We start from the raw sequence: 24,031 nt of genomic DNA, 5'->3' as shown, positions 1-24,031 counted from the left end.
CTTTAGAAAATGTTTATTTCTTTAAAAGAATGATGTGAAAGTATGATGTAGTTTTACGTGGACAATATTGAAAATATTGAAATATTGAAATATGTTTTGACTCTATGGACAGCTAATTGCACATTTCACACTTGCACATTTGTACTATGTATACCTCAATTTCACATTTCATACTTGCACATCTGTACATACATATTGTCTATACTGTTTACTGTTTACTTCAATTTCACATTTGCACATGTGTACATACAAATTGTATATATTGTATACAATTGCACATTTTTCTCACACTTGCAAATTTGTACATACAAATTGCCTATATTTGTATATGTATATTTCAACTGCACATTTCACACCTGTAAGTGTGTACATACAATTTCATCTATACTGTATATGTCATTCTGTTACACTGTGGAGCTTCTGTCACTAAAACAAATTCCTCGCATGCCTGCAATAAAGCTGATTCTGATTCTGATAAGAGCATCTGCATGTGTGTGTGTGTGTAGGTGTGATTGTGTGTATGTGTCTGCTGTACTAACCATTGACAGTCAGTGTGACCTCTGTCTCCCCAACCCCAATCCTGGGTACGATGGCTTTACACACATACTGTCCTGCATCAGCCTGACTTACTGACTTCAAATACAACTGATTATTATTACTGAGAACCTGCCAGAGAAAAACAAGAATTTAAGAGTGTTACTGTGAGGACTATGGGAAAGATTTAGTACTATTATCTATTGTACAATTTAGTGAGTAGTTCGTCTTTACTGTGTTACATGTTTCTGATGTCTTCTGTGTGGTTCAAACATTTGAAATTAAAATGTTTAATATATTCAAATGTTTACCCTGAACAATACATACATACATACATACATACATACATACATACATACATACATACATATATATATTATATATAAATATATAATATATAAATTAATATATAAATAACTGATGGCAATTTTAAACTCATATGACAGTTTATTGGCAAACACACGTGCCAATATCTTCATATATTGAGAACAATTGAGATGAAGATTATTTTATAATGTTTATAGATGTAGTGTTGTAAAATCAGAAGAGCTTTGGTTAATTTACATCATAACATTACATAGTATTTCCTTACCCTTTTCTGCCTTCTCTTTTTTCATCCTTCTAGTACTGGTTTCCCTATAAAAGTCTTTATCATGATCTTTCCTGTTCACAAATTATCTTTAGGCTTTTTATATTTGGAAACTATTACCTGAGCTTTCCGTTTTGAAGCTTTGCAGTGGTTTGCTGGCATGAACCTTACTCTGGTCCTCATACAGACAATCCACAGCAAAAGGCATGAAAATTCTGAGTACTTTAGAGCCTTTGTTAGCCTTTTTGTATTCTTTTTAATTTAATTTTAGTAATTGCAATGCATATTAGTGCATAATAATAATCACATAATTATAGGCACAGTCTCTTGTAACTTTGTAGAATGTAAGGTATTGGTATAGTATAATAATGTTTATTTACCATGCTGGAGCCCTTTTTTGTCCAGGTGAGAGTAAGAGGAGGATTTCCTGCCCATTTACAGTTCAGTGTAACATCAGAGTCCACATCCACCGTCACAGGCCTTGGTTCCACTACCAGGATTGGACCAACTGTAGAAAAAGAAAGACATTGATATTTTTATTAATTTTATGTTTGACATAGTTTGTGTAACATGGAAGGAAGCAGCAAGAAGGCTGAATGAATAAGTGGAATAATACATGAAGAAAACAAATGAGCAGATGAATAAAACTATGTTTAGTAAGAAACACAAAGTTTTTATAAATATTTAAGTTACAAAATAGGAATGCATTTCAAATTGAACTTTTGGAATTTATTCTTTCATTTTCTAATTTCCATTATTTTTTATTCTCATTGGGCATTACCACTTACATATCACAAAAATAATCACTAACAATGCACTAGTCGGCATACATGTCAAGACAAATGTCATGAAAAGCCCTTTAACGTGTTGTATTAGACCTAGAAATTATGTATGATAAATCTCTTATATATGCACTGGTCTTACATTTAAAGAAAATGTGTATAAAAAATAAGTTATTTAGCATTTATCTTGTATTCATTGGAGATACAATATTTATTTTACCACATATTTATATGATCCCATGAGTACATGCCATAACATATATCATAAAATATAACAAAACATATCCTAACTAGAGCACATGTGACATGACAGTGTCCTCCTGGACCAGAACCTGCCGTGACAAAATATTAAATCTGCCATTGCATATTGTTGATGATATTATATCAGGATTCATATTCATTCTTGAATCTTATATTCATTCATTCATTCTTATATGATACAGGATTCATATTGTTAAATATTATTGTGTCATATTCCACTTACTCCACTTATTCTGGGTTTGAATCTTGAAAATCCCAATTGTACCATATTTGAGTATATAAATTTTTGTAACAATATCATGATCCTGCATTATCAAGAAGCTGCATTTACAGCCAAGTGTGCTACTTCTGTAAGAGGTAGAAAAGAAAATAGAAGTTGAACAGTATGGCTGAATTAACTAATAGTTGGAAATATAAGTAGAACGGATGAAAAATTTAGATAGATGGATAGACACATGAACAGCTGGATTGATGTTTATAGAGAGAGGTTCATACAGTGTACATCCACCAATATGCTGACATTGGTGCTGCCCACAGCGTTGAACACCTGGCATGAAACAGGCTCAGTGAAGAATGAGTGATCTGCAGTAGTCACGAACACACTCTCCCTCGCTCCCTCCAGGATTACTCCACCTTTAGCCCACCTAAAACACACAGTCAATTGACAATCTGCCTCACTCTCTTCTGTGGAGGAGTTCTCCACATATAGCCACATAGAACTCAGTCAAACACATACTTACCTGTATCCCATGATAGGTGGGTTGGCTGTAGCTTGGCATGTAAATGTTACTCTTTCTCCCTCTAGAACTGAACGAGGCTCAATCGATAATAAAACTGTTGGAGCATCTACAAAGAGAAATCTTATATTTTAATTCTAATCAGAATAAGACTTTAAGACGAATATACCTATCATTTTTCTGTAGCTTAAAAAAGTCTGAACAGGTCCAAACACTGAAATGTGCAGTTCAGCAGTATTTCAGCACTGAGAATGTGAACACACACACATTCACAAACACACAAAGACTCACGGTGCACATTGAGTGTGACGCTGGCTCGTTTTCCCAGTGGCACAGCCAGATTGGAGGCAATACAGGTGAAGTTGTGTCCAGTGTCCGTGTCTACTGGCTGAATAGGCAGGAAACTGCGTGTGGTTACTCGCTTCCTGTCAGGTAAAACCTCCTGGAGAGAAAAATGGAGCGAGAGAGGAGTCATACAGTATTAATATATTTGCAGTTATATGTTCATATTCATGGTGGTAGTTAAATAGTTTGAGTAGTAGTTTTATGATTGTGGTCTGGGTATGTAAAGGAACTAAAACTTAATTAAATGAATACAATGCCATACGTGACAACAGCCATATACCACAATCTCTGTCATGTCATGTTTTTAAAAGGTTTTCTGACTAACTAACATTAGGTCTATCATTACAAGAAAGATTGTCAAAAGAAAGTCAGGTTACTTTAGGCCAATTGTTTCGTGTGTGTGTGTGTGTGTGTGTGTGTGTGTGTGTGTGTGTGTGTGTGTGTGTGTGTGTGTGTGTGTGTGTATGTGTGTACCCACAGTGCTAGTATGAGCTCCTTCCACTATAACTCCATCCTTGTACCACTCTATGGTGGAGAGTGGTTTGGCCCCTCGGGACACACATGTCAGGTTGTATGAGATTCCTGCTGTCAACAAAATCTCTGGAGCACCTTCTATTACTGGATCCTCTGGGGGAACTAACGAAAGAAATATCCCACTTAGTCATCACATTCTGATTTGTCACATACTCACAGGCCCCAAATCAGCATATGAAGATAAATTCAATAAACTAGAAAACAAAAAAAGTAAAAAAAAACAAAAAACCAAAAAACACATTTACCAAAGGAAATGAGATTCACAAATCTTAAATGATTATGCTTCAGTCAGTTTGTGTCAAGATGTATATAAAGCCTTTCTAGCTAAATGTTAATTTCGCACAGTATGGAAAATTTCAAATTTCAAAAATCAAAAACTTAAAATTCAATCATACACAGTACCACATGCTTTCATCAACATGTAGTGAAATGCATTAATGGTTAAATTAACATTAACACATCATAAATTAGTGGAACGGACATATTTAAACTTAATCTTGAAATAGACTAACTGCATTTACTGTTTATGTTGTTTAAGTAAAATATACATTTTCTCAAAATTGATATAAAAAGCAACACTTTTTTGCAAGACCTGCTTTTTTTATGTTTTCAGGGAGAAAAAAATTATAATTTTCTGGCCGCCTGACATAATATTAACTGTTTGTCTTTAAAATTATCTTTAGTCTTTTGTCTAACATCCACATTTAAACTTATATTGTTAAAAAACTGCTCAATTAGAACAGCACATGTAGACAACCTTTTAGTATCTTAGTGTTGGACTGCTGTTTATAAGGTTGTCAGTTCAAATCCCAGGTCCACCAAGCTGCCATTATTGGGCCCCAGTTGCGTCTGCCAAATGCCATGAATATTCAAAGATATCTTGGAATAACTGTGGTTAGCTCTATAACCTGTTTCTTTAAATATAATGAATGTGGAGAAATCAGCATGATTTTAAAGTATAATACAAGTTTATTTCTATATGAAAAAATAAAAGGACATTCTAACCAAAAAACATTTTTTGCATCTCGTTTTTTTTGTCTTTGGGGCTGATCCTATTAACTTACACATACAAAGTACACATACACATACATACACACACACACACACACACACACACACACACACACACACACACACACACACACACACACACACACACACACAAATATTTCAGTTTGCAAAATCATGTGTGTGGGATGAATTCATACTGAGGACTGTGAGTTTAGCTCTTCTGGATCGGAGAGCCGCTTCAGTGGCTTGACACTCATACAGAGAATCATCTGACAGCTCAGCTGATGAAATCTCCAGGTTATACTGACCCACGTCAATGATTCTTAATACACGATAACGTGGCCATGCTGTAACACACAAATACAAACTTTAATTGTTCTGTCGAATACTCAAAATCAGTAACACAATATATCTGCCACATAAATGCGCATACTGTACGTACATCTATAGACTATATAGCACATGGCAGCACACACAAGCACACACACAATTGTAAGTATTATTAAGTTACATACACACTCACAGTCACACTACCTTCACAACGTAAATAACAGCGAGGGAGAAATGAGACACAAAGAGAAATGAAATGAAGGACAGATAGAGAAAGAAAGAGAGAGGAAAAAACAGATATTTGTTTGTTGAAGCTGGTGTTAGTAAGTTCCTCCCACCAGAGGGCTCTACTCCAACACATTGGCATTCAGTCAGCATGTCTCCTCTTTCTCTCCTCTGTCTTGCACACGCATGCGCACTCACATGCACATGCATGCACAAGGGCACACACGCACATTATGACATCACTGATGTGAGGGTGGGGTGGAGAGGGAACCAAAGTATTGGCAACGATTACATCATACTTTAGCTCAGTCAAGCCTTGCAGATAGCCAGCCTTTGTGTAGGGGTGTGTGTGTTTGTAATAATAATAATAATAATAATAATAATAATAATAATAATAATAATAATAATCAGAATTATTACATATTTAATGTGCAAAGCAATGCAATGTGAATTGCAAAATGACAATTCTATGAAACAATAAAGGGGTAAAAAGGATATAGAATTTAATATAAATAAATAAATAGATAAATAAATAAATAAACCTTAAATAGAACAAAACATTATGTCATGTGATTAATAAATATCAAATTGGAAATAAATTATTGGAGGGGACAAAAAGATTTGATTCCTTATAGGCTATAGGCTATATATGCACTATTGTGCGTATCTGTTTCAATGCTGATATCAAGTTGTTAGTTAGAAATAATGTATTTAATGAGTATTTATGCCCATGTTAATGCATTTTATATGTCTACACATATTTGAATTTTTTTTTATATTTGTATACTCCATATACACTGACCATTCACTTTATTAGGAACACCTGTACAGCTGCAGCTTAAGGCAGTTATCTAATCCACCAATCAAGTGACAGATTGTCAAAAGTATAGTGCAAAGAATAGTGTAAATACAAGTTTATTATACATGTGCAAATGCATTTGAGTGTCTATATGTTTCAATGTGATCTTACCCCTAAGGTCTTCTCCAATGCCAAGAGCGAGTCCATCTTTGGTCCACTGGACGATGCCTGTGTAGTTAAACACCACACAGGAGAGTACAACTCGCTCCCCCAACACCACCGACTGATCTGCTGGCTCCTGAGAGAAGCGTGGCCCAGCCAGTACTGACCACGACAGAGAGAAAAGGACAAGAATATATAACAAAATGTTTCCAAACAGGAAACATTTAAAACCTATTTTATTAATTTGTCATTGTCTTTATAACATGCAGTTTACTGTGGTATGTTGTTTTCTCACTTTTACTTGCTTCTTTCATATTTTTGTAATGTACTTTTTCTTCTAAAACACCAATGCAGAAAACTTGAAAAAAGCTGTTGGTGTTAAATTGGTAGATGATATAATGGCTGAAGTAACATAACATTCATTCTCTGGGGTTCCAAGTTTCAAAAGTGTAAGCAGGTTCCTTCCCCTTGCTTTAATGCTCTTTACCTCCTTCTCCTCACTTATACACATATCTATTGAATGATCTTTTAATGAATAGCTAATCAGCTATAACGTTTTGACTGTGTGGATGTGATGTAAAATGTGTATATATATTTCTAGGAATTTCCTAACATCTTGGTTATTGCTGTTTACAAAGCATGTATGGGATTGGAGCTGAAGTCACAAATGATGTACGAATCCAGCAATGAGTATGCTATTCCTCTGTCTAAGTACATTTCTCAAGACCTACACGTTTCAGTCCAAAACAAATGGAAGCTGATTTGTGTCACGGTGAGGCAAAGGCGAATGAGGATCCAAATGCAGTAAAGAGATTTAATGACAAAAAAACAAGAAAACAGGTACACAGACAGGCAGGCAAAACAAGACCGAACACAGAGCTGACAGGAAACAGGAACATTGAAGTGAACAGACAACATACTACACCAAATAACGACTAGCACCAGGGAAGTGAACAAACAGAGAATATATAGGTGACAGGAACCAATGACAAAGCAGAGACAATCAGAGACAAAGATTGAGTACTCGTTTCCCGCCGGGTCGTCGGGAAACGAGCCGTTGGGCGACCGGTTCTGGCGTCTCAGCTGGTTCCGGCATCTCGGCTGGTTCCGGCAACCCGGTCGGTCCAGCTGGTTCCGACAACCCATCTGGCTCCGGCGACCCGGGCAACCCGGCAACCCGGTCGGTCCGGCTGGTTCCGGCGACACGGTCGGTCCGGCTGGTTCCGGCGACCCGTTCGGCCTGGCTGGTTCCATTGAACCGGCTGGTTCGGGCGACCCGGTCGGCTCATCTTGTTCCGACGACCCGGTCGGTTTGGCTGGTGAGGCCGACGGCTTAGGGATGCCGGCCGCCCGAGCCGACCTCATCTGGGTATCCGCCAGTTTGGAGACCAGCTGGTTTGCACGAGCCTCAGCCGAGCTTGCCGGTACGGTAGCCATGTGAACCGGCTCGGTCACAGGTGTGCACGGGACTGGGCTGGACGGAGGAACTGTAGGGCATTCGGGCGTCCGTGGCTGGTTCCGCTCCGTAGCCCACGGACCCCGATGTTACCAGACGGTACAGGTCCGTCGACCAAATGGTACTGGGCCGCCCAGGGAACATTAAATTATTTCCATTGTATTTACTGTGATGTATTTCTCTCGGGTTTGTGCGACTTTACATGGACGAGAGATTAACTGGGAGCTGAGAGACATCACCTAAAGCCGCACCAATACAGCGCATGCGCAAAATATCCTAATATCGGGCCGGGTTTAGGGGACGTCTGGAGATGAGCGGCTGCAAGCGGCAGTGACGTTGTATCTTTGGTGGAGAGAGAAGGTGTGTATCGCTCTTCTCTCTGTTCACCGGTACTTTCTCATGTTTAACAGTGCTTGGTGTACGTGTACAGTATATTGTGTTTTCTCAAATTTAACCCACAAAGTAGCAAAAATGAGCACGAAACAGGCGCCGTTAGAAAGTTAGAAACTCTGCCGGTGTTCTGGATTAAAGTCACGGCGGAATACCCTGAGATTGCCACCACAGCACTTAAATCCCTATTGCCATTTCTGACATGCTATCTGTGTGAAGCGGGGTTTTCTGCAGTGATGGCAACCAAAACAAAACAACGGAATAAACTGGACATAAGCAACACACTTCAGGTGTCATTGTCTCTTATTACCCCAGATGGAACTCTCATTACAAAGAAACAAGCTCAGGGTTCTCATTGATTTAGCATTGTAGTGAGTTAAAAAGGCATGTTTAAATACAATTAAATTAAAATTATTAATTTAAATTTAATTGTATAGTTGCCAATCCCCCGCCCCCAGCGGGTCGCGGTAAAATTATCAAACATTGACCGGTCCGTGAGGAAAAAAAACACTGGGGACCACTGCTTTAGAGCCTTCTCTCCAAAGTTGAACTGGTTACACAGGTCCACGAATACCTCAGCATATTCCTCGACTGGGGAATCCTCCTGACATAGGCAAAGCAAGATTTCTGCAGGATCCATTTGTGGCTAGTCGTTCTGTCACGGTGAGGCAAAGGCGAATGAGGATCCAAATGCAGTAAAGAGATTTAATGACAAAAAACAAGAAAACAGGTACACAGACAGGCAGGCAAAATAAGACCAAACACAGAGCTGACAGGAGACAGGAACACTGAAGTGAACAGACAACATACTACACCAAATAACGACTAGCACCAGGGAACAAAGTGAACAAACAGAGAATATATAGGTGACAGGAACCGATGACAAAGCAGAGACAATCAGAGACAAAGACAACTTACCTGGAGGAAAGATTGAGTACAATTAGTGTCCATGGTAACAAAAAAGTGGGCGGGGCCAACAATTAACAGCAGGGAATGACAGCAGACAGAAACAAGGAAAACACAGACAGACTCATTACAATTTGATTGTGACCCAACACCTTAATAAGATATTGTATGTAAGTTGTTTTTCCTTTACAAATTCTACATGAGCCAATTAGAATCCAGAGAGCTATTATTTTAAACCTAATTATACTAATAATAGCACACTGTACACCACTTGGGTTCTGCACTGTTTAAGCTGTGATTCTCTTTTTCACAGAATCATTTTTTTGTGTGTGTGAAAATCAATGTTTGTTCACATCCAAAATCAGAATTTGACCAGACAGATGAAAATAATTCTGCTGATTAACAGATGATGTCATCTCCTTAAGCATCTGATCGTCCTCACCGCAGTCTCCCAACCAATGACAAAACACAATGACATCATTGGCAGGGTGAGGAGCCAAGATTCTCATGAAAAATTGGTTACATTATGTACTCAAATCTCTGAGCATCTCTCAGTTTCTGTATCTCAAGTATTTTTATACTTTACTTCTACACTGAATGTGTTAAACCTTATCTGTTACACACAAAGCACATGTGTAACTGTACCGTTGAAATAATTATTTATAGACTAAACACCAGAATTTTTTTTTCTGAAAAAAAAAAAGAAATTAAAAAAAAAGGAAGGATTAAAATTCCTGCCCACCCTTCTAGAACTGTACAGTATATATCCAGAGAGAGGGAAAGGGCTAGGAAAGTAACTCTGCCTCCCTCACATCCAAGTCATCCTCTTTACGAACTTGTACCGTCTGGCCAGCACTACAGAGCCCCAAATACCAGCACAACCAGGCACAAGAACAGTTTCTTCCCCCAGACAATCTACCTCACGAACAGTTAAATATTCCCCATTACACAATAACAATGTCCAATAACCTTTCATTTATTTGTTACCACCTTTCTATTATACCATTTTATCCACCTTACCATCCTATTACAATCCTGCATCTCATTCTATTCTATTCCTTTCTTTCATCTATACCACAGCAGTACAAACAATACATGAAATTTTTTTTCCATTTTTTTGTCTATTTGTATTTACATATGTGTATTTTTTTTATTCTCATCTTATTTTATTGTCTGTCTTGTTGTTTCTGTGTACTTGAAGCATATGACACTAAAACAAATTCCTTGTATGTGCAAGTATATTCTGCAATAATTCTCTTTCTATTTTATTCTGAATACTTTAGAGCATGTATTTTTTATAAATACATAGCCAGCATCTCTAAATTGTAATCACTTATCAATATTATATATAGTATTTGGTACACCTCATGTATGTCTTTGCAGTCCTTATTTCTCTGACATGTGTTTGACTCCTAGTCTGTGCACAGATGGTCTGAGTTGTGGGATCCTCCTTTTAGTTGGTGGCTCATACACTTCTTCAATTTCATTCACTGCTGTCATCGTCTGGACATTCCAACAACTCTTCAGCTAGGTGCAATTTGAAGTTACTCCTGGTCTTCTCACTGGCACATTATCAATGCATCTATGAGATCAACTGTTGTAAAGTATCACTCGAAGTATATGTGACTTCCAGTAGGAAAATCCTCAACCATGAATATGACTTCTGCTGGTATGACTCCCAGTTTTTGGTCACTGAATGTGTCCTTCCCTTGATACACTTCAAAATCCAGCATCAGAACATTTGGAGAAGCAAGGACAAAAAAAATCTTTAGGCCAGGTTTGGATTGCCTGGAATTGTGCTTGACTGGACAGCAGCTCAAAGGGATGATTTGCTCATCAATGCAGACCTTTAGTGTCTTTAGGAGGTTGAGGCAGCCTTGCCGCACACGGTCAAGTAATGGCCTGACTTTCCAATGAATGTCTGTGTTCTTTATTTACTCTGTTATAGCCAGGTCATCCACAATCTTGAGTGAATTTCTCAGCTCTAAAAACCCATCCCATGTCATTTTGATGCTTAAAAAAATGGCACTTTTGTTTTTTGGACCCAAAACATTTTAGTTGTGGTATAATTCTGAATCTCACACTGAAGTCTGAAGTCAGACAAACTCTTAAACCACTCAAAGTACTATATATTAAAAATTTGTTGTCTATATGTTTATCACTAAATCAGTTGCATCTGCAGTTGCAGTAAAAGAATCCTACAACACCCTTAGCAAACAAAGTTTGCATACAGTTCCCTGAAAGAAATTGTTAAACATTGCTATTTATTAGAAAAATATGACTGATAATGCTATTTTTTTCTTACTTAAGGATAGTGGTCACGTGAAGTTGTTAATTATCACATAGATAACTGAAATCACCTGGTCAAAAGTTTACATATCCTTTGTTTGGCCACATTATAAACACACTATAAACACGCAGGTTGACACACATTGGTTTAAATGGCTATTAAAGGGAAGTTTCCAGACCTGTGACTCTTTGTGATTATAATTAGTGTCTGTGCATACTGTAAATAGTCAGTGAGTTTCTCAGCTCATGAGGTGATGCACTGACTTGGCTGGTTACTGCACCATGGGGAAGACAAAAGAACTGCCAATAAACCTGCGTAATAAGGTAGTTGAACCTTATAAAGCAGGAAAAGGATATAAAAAGATACCTCAACACTCTAGAATTCCAGTAAGTACTGTTCAAACACTGACAAAGAGGTGGAAAATAAGCAGATCTGTTGATACTAAACCACGGTCAAGTGAACCAAGAAACTCAAATTTTATAGTCACAACCATAAACACTATGTTTGAAAAGGAGTAAACAAGGCCTACAGTGAAATGTACACCATCCCTACTGTAAAGCATGGTGGTGGATCTCTTTTGGGGCTGTGTGAGCTCCAGTGTGGCACAGGGAAGTTAGTAAAAATTGATGGCAAGATGAACGCAGCATGTTATCAGAAAATACTGGCAATCTGCAATTTGCATTCTACAGAACTAAAGCTGTGAAGCTCTTGGATGTTCCCATCGTGACAATGATCCAATGCACAAGGCAAGGTTGACCCTCCATTGGCTATAGCAGAAAAAGCTAAAGGTTCTGAATTGGCCATCAATATCATTGAGACACTTTGGGAGAATTTCAAACGTGTAGTTTGTGCAAGACAACCAAAACATTTACAGGAACTGGAGGCCAAGGAGAATGGGTAGCTATACTACCTGAAAGAATTAAGGACCTCATGCACAATTATTACAAAAGTCTGCATGCCATCATTGGATGCTAAAGGGGGCTATGCACGATATTAAGAACTAAAGGTATGCAAACTTTTGAACAGCGATTAATGCCATATTTTATTTTTTTGTTTTGCATTTTTGTTTGGTTATGCCATTCTGTTAACATCTTGATAACAGAATGGCACATTCATGAGTCCTACATTTAGAACTCATAAAAAAAAAATCTTAAATTTTGCCCTATTTTCATGAGGTGTTACATTTGCAAATACAGTACACTAGTTTTAACCATAAGTAATAGCTCCAGGCCAAAGCTGTTTTACAAATGTTACAATAAAAAAAAATTAATTAAGATATAATTAATAATCAATCAGTTATAAACATTATCTGGTAAATTTGTGTAATTTACTGTATATCCTCATGCCCTTTCAGGATTAGCTCAAAGTGTTGATTTATGAATGTGCACTGCAATTCGAACTGCAGAGAGAGACTGTGCTCAGTGTACCATTTAACAATGAATGCTTTTTTATGTTGCACACTTTTGAGAAACTCAGCCCAGAACACCATTTATTTTTTCCATTTATTCACTCAACTCACTTGTACAACTTATACAGTAAGTAAAAAAATTACAATGCCAAAGTGTTCTGAGCTGATATGATGACCTTTGTAAGAAGTAAAGACTTATAGTAAAGACTTAATATTATATATTATAGTAATTAGGCAGTAACTCTAATGATCAGCCAGTTTGATCCTGAGCTCAGGTCTCTGCTGTGTTTCATGTGTTCTCCTCCTAGGTTTACACATTTGTGTGATCCAGAAGTAGTAAAAAAAAATCACTCAACACAGCAGATTTGGACCAGCTGAGAATGTTACTGGGAATCCTGCTGAATTGGCATCTTCTCTGATGCTTTTGCTTAATGGGAAAATGCCATATTTCACACATTACTCAAGCCTTTCCCAAATGCCAAATGACAGTCACCACAATCATCAGGAGATAACGTTTATGTCTATTTAGCTTTTAAAACCTTCTGTTAGTATTTATATTGTTCAATCATTTTTCCACAAAGGGTTAACTCAGTAATATCACATCAGATGATGTAATGTTTTGTTTATTTATAAAAATTAATTACTGAAAAAAATAATTATTCACCTTAAAGCAAATTGCAAGCAATTATTTTAAGTAGGTGAATGATAGTATAAGACAGTATAATGCTCTGATGACTTAAGCTTTAAAAGCAATGAAATTACTGTATGTCAAAATATGATTTCACTAATTAATTATTAATTCTAATATTTCTATAGTGTTCAAATTTTAAAAAATATTTGTAAAAATCTAGCTTAATTAAGACTAGATACTTCTAGTAAAGACATGAAATCTGAATCCAGCACTAGCTGACACTTGTCATTTCTCATGGTCTATTCGTACATATGTTCTACACTGTCACGTTAGATTCAATTTTATTTGTATTTATTTTACCAGAATGAGCACATTGACATTAAACATTTAAATAAAAAAAACATTCAACACCTAATTATCTGTGAGTGATGTAAGTATACATTTCTTATTTAGCAATGTAGCCATTGTTTTTTCTTCTTTTCTTTGCTGTTTCTTTAACCAGTTCTCTGTCAATTAGAATATATATTTAACCCATCATCTTGCTGAAGACTGTATGTATGGTCAAGTGTGAACCTACTGGCAGAGGCAAACTCCAACCAAAAAAAAAACCCATCCTAAGCACCAATGATCCACCACCATATTTTACAGTGCTTCATTTGCTTTTCCTTGCATGAAGTTCCATTATGGTATCTCTGCAGCTCTTTTTGTGGACCATATAAGGTCTAAAATACTGATGCAAAAACAGTTTCAAGGTCTGGTAATATATGAATTGCCGATAAACATCACTGAATATTGTGGAAAGGTTAATAATATAATTATTTTACAAAGGCTATTTAATAGGCATATGATGAACTAAACCCATAATCTACAACATATCCCAACATTTTATCATATCATACTGACACAAATTTTAAATTTAAATACATTAATTCTGCAATGACAACAATTCAAAACACTCGCAATATCAGGATTTATAAAATAAGGGGTATTTTTTCTCTATTATTTATTATTTTAATCTTTAAATGTGTCTTAAATGTATTTAATTGAAACATTATTAATATAGAAAAAAAAAGGTTTGAAGGTATTACGTGCTTTAAATGATTAAGATTAATAACAAATTAGTATAATCATCATACCTACATGCTTTACACTTACTAATTTCAATTTATGGATTAAAATCAGGATTTTGTTTTATATTTATTCATCCATCTGAAATGAATTTCTAGTTACAACACTGCCTGCACAACACAAAACTCCTTTTAAACGTTGTTAGACACAAGTACACTTACATCAAGCACAACATACAGCCATTTATTTTAACCTGCATTCAGACTGTGGCCAAGCCTGCCATGATAGAAACCAGAGTGCACATACTATATTATACTACCCTTCAGCCTTACATATGCCATGATACTTCTAATCCTTCTAATCAATCACTATTTGGACTATTAAGTAAGCATGATTCAAAGCAGTTATTTTCCCACTTGAAAACTTTGTGCTCTATTGGCTACTGCCCCAGGTGCATATAAAGTGTGTAAGTGTGTAAAAAAAAGGTAGAGCTCATAATGATTACACAAAGGAGATATTGTGATACTCATCAGAGAAGCCAAATAGTATCTCCAGTATTTTGTATCTCAATATTCTAGACTGTAAAATTTTGTCTTTAAGTACCATTACTAATAGTACTAAGTACTATTCAGGACTATTTTATATTGTTTTTTTTATGTAAAAAACAGATTCCTGGATTCTACCTCAATTAAACTATATATATTAAACTATATATTTAAAATATTTGTGTAGGGACATTTTCAGAAAGCAGATTTACAGAAATATATAGATCCTTTGGATCAAAATGTTTTCTGTAATAGGTAAGTAAAAATTTACTGAGACTACATGAGGACTCAATAGATTCAAATTGTAACCAGTCCTCATCTGGGCCAGACTAGATAGTGTGATTATAAATAATTTCACTTCTATAACTGTATAGTATGCAGTTGTTTAACCAGGAACTTATGAGCTTATGAGCAACTAAGGAATATGTGTTGAAGAATATGCTGAAGTTGATCTTCCCTCAACTTTCTCTCAAACGCCATTTCTTTTTTTTTCCATAATATCTCACCTTAGCATCTAGCCTGGGGTCGACCTCATAGGGCCTTTTTACACCTGGTCACTTCATGTGTTTTCTCTGATCTGATAGCTATCTGATTTGTTAAAACTGTTCCATTTACATTAGGCCACATAAATGCGTCTTGGCGAATCGGATATCAATCCGATCTTTCTTCTCCCACCCAAAATGCAAATATATTTCACCTCATTTCCGGGGTAATTGAAATGGTACACGCTTTGGTGTATGCGGTTGCTACAAAAAACAGCATTTACTGTTTGCTGCATTTTTGCTGGCAGCAGAAGTGCATTTTAAGACCAAACGAGACACCTGGGTGTAAGATCGGAGCCAGTGCTGGTGGGAAAACATATTTGTTTCTGGTGCGATGCACGACTCGTGAGTCACCTGCTAGTGACGTACTTCCGTTTGGGAGGAGTATAGAGCTAACCACATGCATTTACACTTGACCAGTTTCATCTGAAATGCGTCCCAGACCACCTCCTGAAGTGGTTTGAGCAATCGGATTTATATCCGCCTCAAAACCGTTTCAGAGGGCATTTACACCTGGTCTTTTTACGATCAGATAGATATCGGATCACAGAAAACGCATGAAGTGACCAGGTGTAAAAACCCCCAGTGAAAGTGGAAATAAACTGCACACGTTTTTTGCTGATTGTGATGAATGGAAAAATTGATGAGGAATGAATGATTAATACAAAGGGTACAAAAAACCTTTAGAGAAAATACACAGCAAATGTTATCATTTATTTTCAGTGGCATTATATTACATTGTGCGTAAATGTTCATTAAAATGAAGATTTTTCATAAGGAAAATGTTCATTATTTTTCATTATATTTGTATTTCATGATGCATCCAAGTTGGTCATCAAAAAATCCAAAAATTACCTGCAAATTAAAAAAATTAAATAAACAAAAAACAAAATAAAACTACCAGAGGTTATTTCATCAATTGCCGTAGGCAATTAAGTAGTTAATTTAATTAATTATTTAATGAATAACTACTTAATTTCTCTTTCTGTTTCTATCTTTACTAGTATCCCTTTATTAAATAATCACATTTCTGTATTATGATCTTACATGATTTTAAACACTAGAGGCATATGTTGTAGTACCTTCTCTTTTCTCTCCTCTCTATTTTTGTTATCACTAACTACTATCTCTTTTTCTAAATTTTAGCACTGGAACCATTGCCCAAAGCTTGTTCCCATTAACTGCGGCTCCCATTTAACCATCTTTGGCTAACATCAATCAGTGACTTAGTGTCACCTAGCATACACTCTTTTTTTTCTCTCATTCCTGTAAATCAACACACATGCTGTTGTGTATGTCTCTCCTGTAGTGGCTTTCTATATTTCCCCTTCTCTGTCCTTTCCTCATACAAATCTCAGTTCAGATGGACAGATTTAGTTAAGAGAAAGCAATGAGAGCAGCTGTGTGAGTGGTGAACTACACCTCACAAAAGGCTCCATTCTACCGTTTCCCCCTATATTCCTTTATTGCTCATCTTCTATCCCTCTCTCTTGCTCTCTCCGCACTCTCTCTCTCTCTCTTTTCCGCCTCTACACACACTTTTCTATACCTCCTTCTATCTGTCCCCCTCCAATCAGAGGGTTCTGTCTCCATAGCAACAGCTGCTGTCTCAGAAAATTACCCCAAAATCTCTCTTATGTGTGAGCTTCTGCATGCCCTTTCTCAATAAAATCCTTTGAGGCAGAGAGAAAAATTATATCATTAAGTTACCATAAGTTTATACAATCCTGCACAAATGTCAGTTTCAGAGAAAAAAAAATACTTTTTTACTGGCTTGGAATAATTTAGCATTGTCTCACAATATGTTTCACAGTAATGAGCACAATTATATTTCATTCATCTATAGCAATCACTTAATCAATATATATATATATATATATATATATATATATATATATATATATATATGTGTGTGTGTGTGTGTGTGTGTGTGTGTGTGTGTGTATGTATACAGTATGTATATACACGGCTAAGAGCTGAATTAAATGTTAGTATTTTAAGTGTCATTTGTATCCATTCAATAAAATGACTAATTCGGATTTCATTCACTAACGCGTCATCAAAGTAAAATAGCTAATAATCAATGTTCTCTACCCTTGTAATGATGAGTAGTAAGACTAAGGATCCATTTGCAGCTTTTAATAGACAATAGCGTAATCAACAGGCAGAGTTCAAAACCGGCAAACACAACAGCGTGGGTAAGGCAAAACGTAGTCGGAACAACAGGCAAAAGGTCAGGGCAGGCAGAAAACAGTCGCCTAAAACAGGCACTGGGTAATTGGCCGCAGGTGGCGGTGTAATCAGTCCCGGCAGGTGGCTTATGGGAAGTGTAGTCAGAAAGTGTCAATACTCCGGAGATGGTTCCCTCTGCTGGCGATCGGAGGGTGAGACAGGTGCTTCCATCATGACAGAGCCCCCGAAGCGAGGGCGTGTGTGACGTGTCTTCCACGAGGCCGGGGAGCAGGTTTGTCTGGATGATTGCGATGGCATTCAGTGGTGAGTGATGGGTCGAGGATGTCCCCCGCCTTAACCCAAGAGCATTGCTCTGGACCATACCCCTCCCAGTCGGCCAGATATTCAAGATGTCCGCCCCGGTGTCTGGAATCCAGTAGGCTGCGATGCCTCCTCGCCGTCGACCAGAAGGGGCGATGGACCTGCTGGGTTAGCTCTTTCCTCTCGTTCGCTTCTTGGACCCTCAGCCGGTTTTAGGAGTGACACATGAAAGGTGGGAGAGATGCGATAAGTGGGTGGCAATGCCAATCGATACGGCACGGGATTAATCTGTCCGATGATTTTGAAAGGACCCACGTATTTGGGATTTAGTTTTTTGCACGGCAGGTGGAGCCGGATGTCTCTGGTGGAGAGCCAGACCCACTGCCCGGGACAATAATCCGGATGCAGTTGATACCCGAGTATGCACTGGAATGGTGTGATGCTGGTGGCCGGTTTAATGAGGGAATTCTGAGCATTTTCTGCCCACATGAGGTACTTGCTCCAATCCGTCTGGTTGGTTTGACAGTATGAGCGGAGGAATCGCGTGAGTTCCTGGTTCATGCGTTCGGTTTGCCCGTTGGCTTGTGGATGATACCCTGAGGTGAGACTGATATTAACGTTCAGCTGTTTAAAGAAGGCCGACCAGACTCGTGACGTGAATTGGGGACCTCGGTTGGAAACAATGTCTTCAGGTAAGCCGAAAAACTAGAACACACAGTTACAAAGCACTTCGGCGCTTTCAAATGCCATGGGGAGTTTAGGCAGAGGGATTAGGTGGCATGCTTTTGAAAAGCGGTCAATGACGGTGAGAATTACCATGTAGTTGTCAGACTTGGGTAGATCCGTGACGAAGTCGACGGCTATATGGGATCACGGTCGTTGTGGGACAGGTAACGGCTGTAACAGTCCGGCAGGGAGTTGGTGAGGGGCTTTCGACGTATTACATATGGCACAGTTCATAACGAAGTTTCTCAAATAGCGACGGCCACCAGAATTTGTTCTGTGCGAGGTGCACGGTCCCCGAGATGCCGGGGTGGCCAGAGCTGGGCTTGGCATGAAGTAGTTGAAGGAGAGTCGTGCATAGTTCTTCGGGTACATAGGTCTTTGAGGGAGGATAGTCTGCGGGGGGCGGTGAGCAAGTATTGGCTCGGGAGATTTCCGTCATAATGTCCCATTGGATGGGAGCGAGAATCTGGCTTTTGGCGATAATGGGCTCAGTAGGTGTGGTTCGGTTGGACTCGTGGTACAAGCGAGACAGTGCGTCAGCTTTAGTATTTTTGGATCCCGGTCGGTAAGTGACCGTGAAGTGAAAGCGCATAAAAAACATAGCCCAGCGTGCCTGTCGAGTGTTCATTCGTTTGGCGGAGCGGAGATACTCAAGGTTCGGTGAGGATGGTAAATGGGTGCTGAGCGTCCTCCAGCCAGTGCTGCCACTCGTCAAAAGCTGCTTTCATGGCTAATAGTTCGCGATCCCCCACGTCGTAGTTCTGTTCTGTGGGTGATAGTTTTTGTGAGTAATACGCACACGGGAAGATTTTATTAGCCGGCCCCTGGCGTTGAGAGAGAATGGCTCTGATGCCTGTGTTGGAGGCGTCAACTTCAACAATGAATGGCTGGGACGGGTCCGGGTGGTGGAGGATGGGGGCCGAGGTGAAACTCTCTTTTAGCCGACGAAAGGCTGTGACGGCTTCTGGCGACCATGAGAGGCGGGGATGTGTCTTCTTGGTCATCGAGGCTGAGTGGCACCATGATAGTGCTTAACCCACGGATGAAACGGCAGTAAAAGTTGTCGAACCAGAGAAAGCGCTGTAGCTGCTTGATAGTTTGGGGTCGCGGCCAAGTTAACACGGCCTGAACCTTCGATTCATCCATGGCGACCGCTTCGCCGGAGATGATTTAGCCTAAGAAACACGTAGATGTCTGGTGGATCTCGCACTTCTCAGCCTTGGCGTAGAGATGGTGCTGGAACAGGCGCTTCAGTACTGTTTTTACATGCTGTACGTGCTCCTCTAGCATCTCAGAGTGGATCAGGATGTCGTCAATGTAGATGATCACGCAGCGATCTAGCAGGTCGAGAAATATGTCATTGATGAAAGACTGAAATACGGCTGGACTTTTAGAAAGGCCGAATGGCATGACCAAATATTCGTAGAGGCCGGTTTGAGTCGAGAGGGCGATTTTCCACTTGGTGTCTTTGCTTTTGCTGAAAGCCTCGGCCAGGTCGATATTTTCCAACGGGAGGCCGGGGATGTCGGCAGCAGTAGGCGTGGTAGTTGTGGAGTTGAGTTGGAGGGACACCTTATTGGGTTGGCAGCGTTGGGTGCAGGAACTGCTCCAGCTAGTAATCCGTGGTTCAGGCCATGAGATGACGGGGTTGTGTAGTTTCAGCCAGGGTAGCCCCAAGATGAGCGCGTGGTGAGGAGAGTGAATGATGTGGAAGCGGATGATTTCCTGGTGAAGGGTGCCCACTTGTAGTCTGACGTCCCGAGATGTGTCTGATTTGTCCCTCCCCGAGCGGTCGACCATCTATCGCCTCCACTCCTACAGGAGAGAGGCATTTCTTTAGTGGGATGTTATGGAGTTTGGCAAAATCCCTTGACATAAAATTTCCAGCCGCACCGGAATCAATATGCGCCATAAGGTGAATCATTTTACCCCGTACTTCTAATGCGTCGTGCTCTCTCCTCCGGGGTGAGGCGAGTGTAGCTGAGTTGCATGGGTTTTCTCTCCTCCGAGCCGCGCCGTGCCGAGTAGGAGAGGGTCCTGGTTGGGAGGTCGCATGTGGGTGCTTGACGGGTTCTCATCAGGTTGTCTACTTGAATGGACAATTTGATGAATTCGGCTAGATTCCTCCCCTCATCTCGGCATGTGAGTTCAGCCTGCAGCTCGCGGTCCAAGCCCTTGCGATATAGGAGTTTGAGAGGTCTCTCCTCCCAACCTGCCTGGGCAGCGAGGGTGTGAAACGTGAGGGCATATTCTTCTGCAAGGCAACCCTCCTGGGAAAGGGTCAGTAATCGCTCTTCTGCGCTCTCTCCTCCAGCAGAGTGCTCGAACACACTGCGAAATTGGGCGAGGAAATGCTCGAAAGACGGGAACGCGGTTCCATCCTCCCTCCATACTGCCGTCGCCCATTCGAGCGCTCTCCCGGTCAGCTCTCTTCGGTGGGATAGAGAGAGAGCTGTTGTGTCACGAATAGGGAGCACTGCATGAGGAACCCCCTACACTTCCCCGGGTCGCTGTTGAACCTGTCAGGGAAGGTGAGCCGAGGAGTGCTGACTGCGCTGGCGGTGGGCAGGGTAGGAGACGAGACTACTGGCGGCATAGGTGCGGCGGAGGCTCCTTGCAGGTCGCGCAGTGCCGTGACGAGTTCTCCCGTGAGTGCGGTGAGGCGCGTGAGCTGTTGGTGGTGGCCAGCGAGTTCTTGGGCTTGGGTGGACAGTTCCATGGCTGCTGGATCGCTTGGTGGCGAAGTCTTCTTCAATGATGAGTCATAAGACTGAGGATACATTTGCAGCTTTTAATAGACAATAGCGTAAAAAAACAGGCAGAGTTCAGAACCGGCAAACACAACAGCGTGGGTAAGGCAAAACATAGTCGGAACAACAGGCAAAAGGTCAGGGCAGGCAGAAAACAGTCAAGAAGCAAAATACAGACACAGATCAAAACCAGAAACAGGAATAACTAGAAACGCTCAGAATGATAGCCGTAGGAAATCAAGACTTCGCTCTGGAGTGAAGTTCAAGTTCGCCTAAAATAGGCACTAGGTAATTGGCCGCAGGTGGCGGTGTAATCAGTCCTGGCAGGTGGCTTATGGGAAGTCAGGGAGTGTCAATACTCCGGGGACGGTTCCCTCTGCTGGCAATCGGAGGGTGAGTCAGGTGCTTCCATCATGACAACCCTGTTTGGTCTTGCAATTTCCCACCCACTTGTAAACCTTATCATGCAATGGCTACCACCTGGGGAGGTTTGACCATGTGCTTTCTTCAAGGCATGCAAAACCAATACTCTCAAGATCTTCTACAGATTAATTATGGGTAACTCTACAAAAGACTGATTAATATTTAATATTCATGATTTACAATATAAGGGTTCAGACTAAGAAAACAACCTGATACAATACATGATTGAGTACAAAGAAGGTTCTCAAAAGACAAATACTGTATGCTTTCTTTGAAACACATATCTTTTAGAACTGCTGTTCTTGCTATAACAGGTCAGCATTAGGTACTAAATGCCGATTGTCACAACCAGGGAAGGAAGGAGACGGACCCATACACAGGATAGCTTCAAATGAATGGGGTTTAATAAATAATAAAGACAAAGACAGTAAATGACGAGAACTAAAGCGATACAGATGACGACACTTAACAATGACTAACAATGACTAACAACCAAACATAACTAACGTAACTAATGATTCAGTGCTGCCATCGGCAACGCGGCTCACTTATATATGAAAGACAATGATGACACAATTAAGATCAGGTGTGGAGACAGGAAGGAGCAGACGAAGGCGGGGCAGACACGTGACAACAGCAACAACAACAGTAGCACATGGCCAGAAGTCCGGGCTGATCCCTGACACCGATAAGGTGTTAATTGCCCTAATCTACATATATTAGCTCATATACAACCATGATTGGCTAATTTCAGTGTTACAGGCGAGAATGTGTAACTTCCCTCCTATCCAGAGAACATGGCCAACTTTGCTACTTTGACTAGTAACCAGTGATCAGTATTTGAACTCATGATTACTCTATTATATGGCAAATGGTTTTTTCTGTCATGTCACTTGTCCATGTTTAGAAGATCTACATTTCACACAACAAAGACTACCATTATATTCACTGAAATGCTGGAACTCTGATCATATGAGCCAGAATAGGACTGATAATTGGCTCAATTGTTTCAGTGAACAAAAAAGAACCAGACCAAGCCATGACAGAAAGATTTACAAACTGGATCAGCTTTGGTGTTCACAAATTTAACTTACACAGATAACACATTCAAAAGCACCAAGAAGCACCTACTGTAGATTTGGTAGATAGATACTTTTTATTTAATTTCTAACTTCACTGGCATACTTACCCATTATATGTCAACAAATTTGGTTCTGAATGGTTGCCAGACAAAAAAAAAAAAGGCAGAAACTGAATGCCGGGATAGCAGAATGGTAGCAAAGCAGATGCAACAATGCAGCCAACAACTATGCATATTCAAAAATACAGAAAAAAACGATAAAATGCACAATCCCAAATAGTTCTTTGGTTGACCATCTGAAAAAACACCTTAAAAGTTGCAAAATCTTTACCTCAAATTGTTGAACCCAAGAACAGTATGTTTCCCTGTAGAAACGTTCAAAATTAGAACACATTTACATTTACAGCATTTGGCAGACGCCGTTATCCAAAGAGATGTACAAAAGTCTCCATCATTGAATACATTAACTCTGATTTACATGTAGGAACCTAGATATGCTATACAATACACAGATGCCCCTAAAGACCATCAAAGACACTTTTCTAAGAGTTTATCACAACTAATGAAATGCTGGTATAAGAAAAAAATTTAATTAGCATCCAGCTCTGATATAAACAACATAATATTGTACAACATACTGTACTAAACAAACTTTTGTACAAGATACCAAAGAGAAACTCAGCTAACATTAGCTAATGATCAGACACACTGACTGTCCCAGCATATGAGTCCTATCAAGGATTAGTAAGCATTAATCATGAATTCTTGCAATTAAATTTGTGAAATTGTGAATGTTGTGCCTCTCTGCAGATAAGCTGACAAAACCAAAAAATATATAGGTATAAAAAGAGAGATAGAAAGTGATGGATGCATAGATAGAGAGATAGACAGAAAGGCATACACAGATGCAATCAGACAGCCTCTTCAGATAGAGGTGTGGACACAAAAACATTCATCCCAGCACAAAGAAGGAGCAAGCAGGTAGCATAGCAGAGAGCTATCACCATGGTAAC

At 39.4% G+C, this 24,031-nt stretch overlaps 1 protein-coding gene across 2 annotated transcripts in view; it reads right to left on the bottom strand.

Annotated features, from left to right (window-relative positions):
• kirrel1b (kirre like nephrin family adhesion molecule 1b) overlaps positions 1-24,031 on the bottom strand; it is a 48,002-nt gene that overhangs the window by 14,310 nt on the left and 9,661 nt on the right. For both annotated transcript variants that reach the window (XM_047806358.1, XM_047806359.1), the window contains exons 2-9: positions 6,319-6,471; positions 4,991-5,140; positions 3,727-3,884; positions 3,195-3,345; positions 2,907-3,012; positions 2,662-2,810; positions 1,504-1,631; positions 540-666 (exon numbers count right to left, since the gene is read on the bottom strand). In XM_047806358.1, the coding sequence (XP_047662314.1) occupies positions 540-666; positions 1,504-1,631; positions 2,662-2,810; positions 2,907-3,012; positions 3,195-3,345; positions 3,727-3,884; positions 4,991-5,140; positions 6,319-6,471 (1,122 nt within the window). The remainder of the gene's footprint in view (positions 1-539; positions 667-1,503; positions 1,632-2,661; positions 2,811-2,906; positions 3,013-3,194; positions 3,346-3,726; positions 3,885-4,990; positions 5,141-6,318; positions 6,472-24,031) is intronic.

This window comes from Tachysurus fulvidraco, chromosome 22 (genome assembly GCF_022655615.1).
Source record: "Tachysurus fulvidraco isolate hzauxx_2018 chromosome 22, HZAU_PFXX_2.0, whole genome shotgun sequence".
Taxonomy (NCBI): domain Eukaryota; kingdom Metazoa; phylum Chordata; class Actinopteri; order Siluriformes; family Bagridae; genus Tachysurus; species Tachysurus fulvidraco.
Note: the sequence above shows the minus strand (reverse complement) of the source record. Positions and strands in the feature narration are given on the sequence as shown.